General features: G+C 46.3%; 1 protein-coding gene across 1 annotated transcript; it reads right to left on the reverse strand.

Moving 5' to 3' along the window:
• Positions 1 to 955: 955 nt before the first annotated feature.
• LOC110157895 (retinol dehydrogenase 13-like) lies at positions 956 to 9,404 on the reverse strand. Its single transcript, XM_020922283.2, has 7 exons — positions 9,371 to 9,404; positions 8,836 to 8,970; positions 6,186 to 6,377; positions 5,751 to 5,912; positions 3,718 to 3,837; positions 1,287 to 1,491; positions 956 to 1,058 (listed from the first exon to the last, which is right to left on the reverse strand). Exons 3-7 carry the CDS (start codon positions 6,361 to 6,363, stop codon positions 956 to 958), a joined length of 768 nt encoding a protein of 255 aa, XP_020777942.1. The 5' UTR covers positions 6,364 to 6,377; positions 8,836 to 8,970; positions 9,371 to 9,404.
• Positions 9,405 to 10,124: the final 720 nt, after the last annotated feature.

Below are 10,124 nucleotides of genomic sequence, written 5' to 3' on the forward strand. Positions count from 1 at the left end.
TTTATGGATCTGCATCGAGGTTAATGTGCCACAAAGTAATTCACTGCCACAACACTAGGAGGTGAGGATTTAAAAATGGTGTTCATGTTTACAAAAATAAAGTGGGAAAGCAGAGTACAGAAATGTATGTGGAGCAGCTGTAGAGAGGACCAATCACAGCTGATGGTTGGTCGATCAACGCAGACGCTCTGTGAAGGAGGTTCACGCCAACGCATGGCCATAAACTGGCCTTGACTGTGAGCTGGCACGCCTCTCCACAGATCTGACCTATAACTTGGCCTGGTGGCATCAGCTGCTTGTTTCCATGAAGAGAGATGAGTTTAATGCTATGCAATGAAACATTCGAGGCAAAGCAATAACATCACCATACAAGCAAGTGCTGAGAGCGACACAGTGATCTCCTGTGGAAGAACAGTCACAGGAAAGTCGTACAAACTCTTTCAGATTTGATTAGAGTCATTTACCACAGAAATACAAACCCCACATGCATGAAGAGTGTTTATTTCAGCAGTGGTACATGGTCTCCACATCTGGAGGATTTGAACACCAATTCAAATGCATATTTTTTATCATTGGCATTTTTTTTTTTTTTTTTTTTTTTTTTTTTTTTTTAGCAAACAACAATGATTTCCACAAATTCACAGTTGGTGTTAGTCCTGGTTTAGTCCTGGTTTAGACCTGGTGTAGTCTTGGTTTGGTCCTGGATTAGTCCTGGTTAAGTCAAGGTTTAGTCAGGGTTTATTCTGGTTTAGTCTGGATTTAGACCTGGTTTAGTCAGGATTAAGTCCGGCTTTACTCCTGGTATAGTCCTGGGTTAGTTTTGGTCTAGACCTAGTTTAGTTTTGGTTTAGTCCTGGTTTAGCCCTGTTTAGTCCTGTTTAGTCTGGATTTAGACCTGGTTCAGAGCTGGTGTAGCATTGGTTTAATCCTGGTTTAAACCCGGTTTAGTCCTGCTTTAGTCTGGGTTTAGTCCCACCAATCTGCAGCTCTCGTTCCACAGGTTCAGAGCCGTTTCATCATCTTTTGCTTCTGGAGCAGGATCCTTCTCGGCACAGTCACTGCAGCGAGAGAAGACCAGTTTAACCAGGATCCTAACTGGTTTTACAGGGGTCTGAAGAGTTAGTGAGATCAGAACAGGTTTAAAAGAGGATCTGGTCTGGTTTATCAAGGATCTGTAGTGATCTATAAGAGAATCTGAAGTGGTCTATCTATAGGAGGATCTGAAGTGGTCTATAGGAGGATCTGAAGCGGTCTATAGGAGGATCTGAAGCGGTCTTGCTGAGTACCTGAAGTAGGCCCCGGACTTGCTCTCCAGTCCGGGGGTGACAGCGCAGTAGACAGACGTTTGACTTCCTTCATACGGCGTCTTCATTAACAGAAGAGCAGGCAGGCTCAGCAGCGCCCCCAGCAGAGGGAAGGAAGACTGCACGTGACGCCCGAGCTCTGTGCGGATCACCCCAGGGTGCAGGCAGAAGCAGGACACCCCTGAGCCTGGAACAGTGCAGGGCATCAGGGTCAAACAGGGTGAAGAGGTATGAGGAGGGGTGAGAAGGGGGTGAGGGGGAGTCAAGAGGAGGGAGACGGATGAGGAGGGGGTGAAGAGGGAGAGACACACACACAGGGCCGTGCTGCTGAATCAAATCTGAATCACATTTAGTCATGTTTTACTGAGGCAGAACCACACGCTGAAAAAAACTTTACAAAGACGAGCGTGTCTGGAGCCGTGTCCTGTGTCCCCGATTCCAGAGGGTGACAAACCTGTGTCCTGACCTCACTTCTTTTATCTGAGAAAATGGAGAGTGCAGAGCTTTTTAATTATTATTTTTTTCCATTAATTAATCATTGGGTTTGTATAGCCCCTTTCAAGACAGCCACAATTTTCCCCCCCTTTTTGAACATAAGCTGACATGTTTGTTTTGACCCGAACAAAGCATGTGCCTCTGATTGGTTAAACCACCTGTCACTCATCAGGAGACAGACCCAGTCCAGATCCATTCATCTTTGTTAAGCTTTGTCAACATGTTTGCATCTTCCACTGTTGGGATGTGGTGACTGTGCAAGTTTGGACCTCTCCAGTCTTTTGGTCAGCACACCTGCCATCCCTCGACTCACCTGTCAGCTCTATTTTATTTATTTTTATTTTACCTTTATTTAACTAGCAGGTCCAACTGATCTGGCCAAGGTAGCAGCCAATACAATCAATACAAAACAGTCAAATCATAAAATATCACATAATAAAACCATTTACATGTTTCGGTCACCACACTTTTGACTATTTTCTTGAACTTATCAAGTGACACCATAGATACCAATTTAAGATCTTTCTGTAAATTATTCCAAGACTATGGAGCTGTAAGAAAAGGCAGGTTGTCCCAGCTCAGAGGCACCAAGGCACAGTGAAGAGCAACTGTGAGGAGGAGTAAAGCCAGTAACTACATGAGCTCATATTAAGGAGATTACTAAGGTTCCTGGGAAGGTTCCCCAGTAAATAAATATTAACCAATTCTGTTTTATGCAAATTGTTAGTGATGTCCAGGTACACAGAGTCCAGTTTGTACAGAGTGGAGGATGAAGCTGCACATACAAAGTATCACCATAGTCCTGAACAGAAAGAAAAGTTGCTTCTACCAGTTTTCTCTTAGCACTGAAAAAAAAGAAGCAATATTTATGTCTAAAATAGAAACCAATCTTTTGTTTGAGTTTTATATGATTGAACTCTTTGAATGACTCATCAGACATACTGACAGATATTGTGCATATTGTGCTCTTTCCAGGAACAACATTTTGACAATACCATACATTTCGTTTTTGAGCATTTAGAGTGAGTTTTAGGTTTGGTAAAGCCGATACTAAAGAATGAAATGCTGGCTGTGGTTTTGTTCCACATCAGTAATAGATAGGCCCTGGGTGTAAACTATCTGCATATAGATGAATATGGCTTGCAGATCTTTCCCCAGATCATTTATAAAGATAAAGAATAGTGATTTCATCCCTACAGGACGCCTCCCCCTATACTGAGATTCTGATGTGTGACCTCTGCACGCACTGGGGATGATCTGTAAGATCGTTCTAAAATATTATAATTTTAGAACCATTTAATCAAATTTTGACTGAACGCAACTGATCTTAGTTTATTTAAAAGCAAGCTGTAAACAACAGAGTCAAAGGCTTTTGAAAGTTCTCATAAAGTTCAAATAAAGCCGCTGAGTGTTGCTTTTTGCCCAGGGCATCTGTAATGTCTTTTACTTCCAGTAATTGTGCAAAAATTGAGCTATGGCCACTTCTGAAGCCAGATTGAGATTTTCTTAAAATACTGTTTTCAGCAAGGATCTGTTTTATCTGTGATTCACACACGGCCAGTGGCGATCCTACACAGAGTGCCGCCCTGGGTGGTAAAAATAAAAAAGTGAGGACCGAGTGAACTTGTAGAACAGAGACCGTATTAAAATCAAACACATCAGTATCCACTGGAACAGGTACAGGAGGATTCACATTGTGGCTTTCAGAACCAGCCACAATAAAATGTTCATTAAACAGATTAACCATGACTTTTTTATCATTCATTTCTTCTGAACCAACAATAATTTGTTCAGGAAGCGTTGAGGGTATGAGTATGTGTGCCAGTCAGAGATTTAACCAAACAGATGAATCTCTGCACACACACTCTGGCACAGAGATTGGAAAACTCCAGAAGATTTAACTGTTTTCCAGACTCACCTGTCAGTCTCTTTGCCAGATGGCGGGTGAACAGGACATTGGCGAGTTTGCTCTGTCTGTAGCTCTGCAGAGGAGTGTAGCTCCTACGATTGAAGAACAAGTCCTCCACATCCACCACCCCTAGAACAAGACCTGGTTTAGTCCTCTTTTCATCTTGGTTCAACTTTATTTTTTTCACTTAAAGCTTCTCTATGGAGCTAGTGAATGTTAAAAAGACAAAAAGAGAGAGAGAGATCCACACTAATCCCACATGAATCACATGTGCAAAGGATCCATCTACTGTATGTTCCTCAAAGTCCTGCTGTCTGTGCTGGAGCAGTGTCAGAGAGAAGAGACAGAGAAGAGACCAGTGAGAATGCACCCAGGTCCCACAGAGAGAGACGGGGCTGCAGGAACAGCTCCTGTGAGCCAGGTCCTCAGACAGTGATCGTTTCCTTCTCTGACAGCTGTGCCTCACACCCAGGGCCCTCGCAGCAGCTTTGACCCTGTGGGATCTGGGCCCCAAACCTGGGCTCAAAGCAAATCACTTTGATACACCTCCTCCCCCCTCCTCCAGACACCTCCTCCCCCCTCCTCCAGACACCTCCTCCTTCTCCTCCAGACACCTCCTCCTTCTCCTCCAGACTCTCCTCCTCCTTCCAGACACCTCCTCCCTCCTCCAGACACCTCCCCCCTCCTCAGACACCTCCTCCCCCTCCTCCAGACACCCTCCCCCTCCTCCAGACACCTCCTCCCCTCCTCCAGACACCTCCTCCTCCCCTCCAGACACCTCCTCCCCCTCCTCCCAGACACCTCCTCCCCCTCCTCCAGACACCTCCCCCTCCTCCAACTCCTCCCTCCTCCTCCAGACACCTCCTCCCTCCTCCAGACACCTCCTCCCCTCTCTCCTCCTCCAGACACCCTCCTCCCCCTCCTCCAGACACCTCCTCCCCCTCCTCCTCCAGACACCTCCTCCCCCCTCCTCCAGACACCTCCTCCCCCTCCTCCAGACCTCCTCCCCCCCTCCTCCAGACACTCCTCCCTCCTCCTCCAGACACCTCCCCCCTCTCCCTCCAGACACCTCCCCCTCCCCAGCCTCTCCCTCCTCCAGACACTCCTCCTCCTCCTCCTCTCCTCCAGACACCTCTCCCCCCTCTCCAGACACCTCCTCCCCCCTCCTCCAGACACCTCCTCCCCCTCCTCCAGACACCTCCTCCCCTCTCCCCAGACACCTCCTCCCCTCCTCCAGACACCTCCTCCCCCTCCTCCAGACACCTCCTCCTTCTCCTCCAGACACCTCCTCCTCCTCCTCCAGACACCTCCTCCCCCTCCTCCAGACACCTCCTCCTTCTCCTCCAGACACCTCCTCCTCCTCCACCCTCCTCCTTCCCTCCAGACACCTCCTCCTCCTCCTCCAGACACCTCCTCCCCCTCCTCCAGACACCTCCTCCCTCCTCCAGACACCTCCTCCCTCCTCCAGACACCTCCTCCTCCTCCTCCAGACACCTCCTCCTTCCCCTCCAGACACCTCCTCCTTCTCCTCCAGACACCTCCTCCTTCTCCTCCAGACACCTCCTCCCCCTCCTCCAGACACCTCCTCCTTCTCCTCCAGACACCTCCTCCTTCTCCTCCAGACACCTCCTCCCTCCCTCCTCCAGACACCTCCTCCTTCTCCTCCAGACACCTCCTCCTTCTCCTCCAGACACCTCCTCCCCCTCCTCCAGACACCTCCTCCCCCTCCTCCAGACACCTCCTCCTTCTCCTCCAGACACCTCCTCCCCCTCCTCCAGACACCTCCTCCTCCTCCTCCAGACACCTCCTCCCTCCTCCAGACACCTCCTCCCTCCTCCAGACACCTCCTCCCCTCTCCTCCAGACACCTCCTTCCTCCTCCAGACATCTCCTCCCTTTCTCCAGACACCTCCTCCCTCTCCCCAGACACCTCCTCCCTCTCCCCAGACACCTCCTCCCTCTCACCAGACACCTCCTCCCTCTCCCCAGACACCTCCTCCCTCTCCCCAGACACCTCCTCCCTCTCTCCAGACACCTTCTCACCTCCTTTGTGGGCGATGGAGGAGACGGTGATGATGCGACTGGGGGCAGAGCTTTTGAGCTTTGGCAGAAGCAGATTGGTCAACAGGAAGTGACCCAAATGATTGACAGCCAACTGCATTTCGAAGCCATCCTCCGTCAGCCACTTAGGACACATCATGACTCCTAAAGGAAACAAGGACACATCATGACTCCTCATTGACACTATAGCAGTTATAGTGATGTATTTGGGGCCAAGTTCCATTCCATCTGGAATAAAAGTATGATAGAAACCAAAGAGCTGATCGGGAGCAAGGCTGTTGAATAAAAACCCCAGGAGCAGGTTCAAACCAACATTGTCACTCGCGCCCTTCCTCACTTCCTGTTTGGAACTAGGATGTAGGGCAGACATGTCCAAACTATACCTTTGGTTAGGAATAGGGTGTAGGAGACACAGACCTGCGTTGTTGACGAGCAGGTTCACCCTCTCCTCCGTCTGCAGAACCTCAGAGCAGAACGTTCTGACGGAGAACAGAGAGGCCAGGTCCAGATGTCTCACCACCACGTTCCCATTTCCTGTGGAAGTACGGATCTCCTCTGCCGCCGCCTCACCGCGCACCAGGTCCCGGCACGCCATGATGACACGCGCCCCTGCAGCCAATCAGAGAGGAGAGAGAGGAGAGAGCCAATCAACGAATAAGCAGAAGGCCTATCATTTTATTTTACATCTGTTTCTGAAACATTATAAACCAGTGAGTTATAAACCAAAGCATTTTTGCTGAATCTTATGTTTTTAGTGTGCTTTTTGGACTTAAAACCTCCATGTTATTCATATTAGTTAGCATGTAGCTGGTTCACCTCTGCAATGTCCTTAAACTCTTAAATCTGATTTTTTGGAAAAGTCTGTGGGGAAAATTTATGGAAAATGTGCACTTCCAGAACAGACGTGGGAGGTCACTGGTGAGCTCCATTCCCACACACGGAAGGTTTGGTCACTACAGCTTTAGAACAGCTCTTTTTTGTGTGTTCGCAATAAATGTTTTCTTAACAGATGAAAACAGTGTGGCAGTGATGCACTGTGCAGGAACGGCCACAGCAGAACAAATGAGGTAGAGTAATGCAGCTTGAAAGGCTCTAGATCAGTGTTTCCCAATGTTATTTTCTGGGGACCCATATTTTAAAAGTCACAAACCTTCTGACCCAATTCAATAGACATTATTCATAAATCACAAAATAAAGGTTTGATCATTATTGATCATTAATGAGGATATTTTACTGTTGACTGAGTGATCGTGTCTCTGAACTATTTGTATTACTCAAGTTTTATACAATGAAAAACAGTGATTGAAGCAGCAATAAAAGGATCCATGAGTCGCCTATTTGGACATTAAATGTAGAACATTTCTTTTTCTTTCAACATTTAGTTGAACCTAGCCACGCTGGCACCACCTGCCTCCACTCAGTTTCATTTCTCTCCAATGACTAGGTCAGGAATCAGAATAATACACTAGACGGTTTGCAAGAACCCTGGAAGTGCGAGTCCAGGCACCAGCCAATCAGAGAAGACACAGACTGTGTTGGCAACGTTTCCCGAGATCGAGGATTTAAAGCCGGAACAAAAAGCATGTTTGGAGAATTTCATCAAGGGGAAAGACGTTATTGTCCTTCTTCCTACGGGATTTGGGAAAAGCTTAATATAGCAGTTAACACCGTTAGCGGCGCATTACATATGTGCCTACCAAACGGCAGCAATTGGTTAAATAAAAAAAAGTCGAGTGAACAAATTCTAATGCAGTGAGGTCACTTCATGAAGTGAAACCCGCTGATGAATCAGACAAAAATGAACCAGTAATATTAAAACAAAATAGTCAAACTAGTAGGGATGTGATGATATCCATCTCTCTCGGTACGAAATTATTACAATATGCATCTCATGGTACGATATTTATTGCAATATTTTGGAAAGACTAATACAATTGTAGATGGGAGTCTTTTTTGCTTTTAAAATACCCTGACAAGATTTTGGTGTGAATCATCACTGTCATAATCCCAAGAATTCAAGTAAAAAACATTCCCTCATGTTTTCTGTGCTGAAGTGGATCATGGGATATGTAGTTGCTTATGTTTATAAGCTGTTGCTACTATAAAATAAGGCATTTAAGCAGAGGAACTTATGATTTGATATATTGTGACATCCCACCGTATTATTGTGAGACTTTTGACAATATGATATCATGATATTTCGGTTATTGTTACATCCCTAAAAACTTGTCAAAATAATTACAAAAAGATTAGAAATGATCCAAAACATGTCTTAACATTTCAACAGTTCTAATGAGATAGGTGAACCTGTCTGTGTTTTTGCAGCGTGTTCCATTCTGGGTGCAGAAGGAGAGCACAACACACAGATCAGGCAACCCAAAAGAAAACCTCTTGCAACCCACCTGAGGGACATGACCCAGTCTTTGGGAAACAATGCTCTATATTACATAAAACAGACTTAAAATGCTGTAACCTCTTCAAAAACACTGATGTTGTGTTTTGTTTCATTCACACATGTTTAAGCAACACCTTATTATGAGTCTGTCTATCTCTAAAGCTCAAAATGCTCTGTTCTACCTTGTGATGTCATGAAGTGGGAGTTTTCAAGTAAACAGCTCCTATTACTAGGGATGTAACAGTATCGTAATAATGTACCGTCAAAAGTCTCACAATGATATCGAGGTGTCACAATATATCAAATTATAAAATCCTTTACTTAAATGCATTGTTTTATTGTACCAATAGCTAATAGACATCTGGAACTACATATCCCATGATTCATTTCAGCACAGACAACATGAAGAAATGCATTTTTACTTTAATTCTTGGGATTATGTCAGTAATAATTCACATTAACCTAACCTAACCCTAACCCTAACCCAGAGCATTTTCTGTTTGAGAGAAGAACTCACTGTGAACTGTTTGTGATGTGGAAACTACATTAGAACATCAGAAAATAGCCTGTAGTTTAATTTGTAAAATATATATCTGACTCCAGAGTGGAATGATTTAAAATCCCTTGTGTGCCCCTGTGTGACCCCAGTGTGACCCCAGTGTGACCCCTGACCTCTCTGGGCGAAGTCTCGGCACGTCTCTTTGCCGATGCCGGTGTTCGCTCCCGTCACAACAGCCGTTTTACCGTCAAGTCTCACAGAACATCTGCATCTGCCACCGGCGATCCACCGCCTCAGAACACACACACCTGACGACACACAGCACACGTCAGGGATCTCTGTCCACACACACACGAACAGATGACCTGTCTCCAAATGTCTACAGTGACACTCAGATTCAGTCCTGGTTCAGCCCTGGTCCAGTCTTGGTTCAGTCCTGGTTTGGTCCTGTTCTGATTTAATCTTCTCAATGGCAGATGGTGGAACAGTGATGTAACAAATGACATAACAGCTTCTCAGACATAAACAACGTATACTGGTCCTGTTTTAGATCTATTTTAGACCTGGTTTAGACCTGGTTTAGATCTGGTTTAGGCCTGGTTTAGTCCTGGTTCAGTCCCTACTTCAGTCCTGGTTCAGTCATTACTTCAGTCCTGGTTTAGTTCTGCTTCAGTCCTGGTTCCATTCTGTTTCAGTCCTGGTTCTTACAGATGACGGTGACCCCCAGAGCAGTCCCCCAGCGTGACAGTGGTTCAGTCCAGGCTGGGACACCTGTTTTGGGCCAGGGCAGGATCAGGAAGCCCCCAGGTCCCTGGTTCTGCTGGAGCTCCATAGTGTGACTGAGAACAAACTCAGAGGTTGTACTCAGACCTCAGAGGATTACAGAGGATTAGAACTGATCTGATCCCAGGCCTGTGTGCAAGACACAGGAGACTATACGCCACAAGGCAGTCATGGCACTGGTGCGATGAAATGTCCCACAGTTGGGCTTTTACTCCGTTCTATTGAAGTATGTCCTCAGAAACTTCCCTGGCGTTTTGTAGTTGTTTCTGTAATCCTGCCACTGCTGGTACATGTCAGCAGTGTGATCATAGACCCTATATATGAGTGGACAGAGCTAACGCTGTAGCCGCCGCACATAGGAAGTTCTCCAGGAGGAACTTCCGGCTCCTTCTGACTCTGGCTCCAATGGACTTACATTGGACTTACTCTCTCTGTACCTGCTGCAGTGAGCCTTGTCATTTTGGTCTTAAAATGTTCATATTAACCCGCTCTACATGATCCTGAATTTTTTTTCCACAATTTTGTCCATCAAAAAAATCTTATTATAGAGCTTGGCTCCAGATTCGCTCCTGTAACCGTGAGCATCACAAGCCTCTTTTGAGCGGCGCTGAATGCTCTGGGTGACGTCACACTCACTTAGACCACTTCTTTAATACAGTCTATGAGCGTGATCCATGAA

The sequence above is a fragment of the Boleophthalmus pectinirostris genome, unplaced genomic scaffold, assembly GCF_026225935.1.
Source record: "Boleophthalmus pectinirostris isolate CB_2022bp ecotype Guang Dong unplaced genomic scaffold, ASM2622593v1 HiC_scaffold_6, whole genome shotgun sequence".
In the NCBI taxonomy this organism is placed as follows: Eukaryota; Metazoa; Chordata; class Actinopteri; order Gobiiformes; family Gobiidae; genus Boleophthalmus; species Boleophthalmus pectinirostris.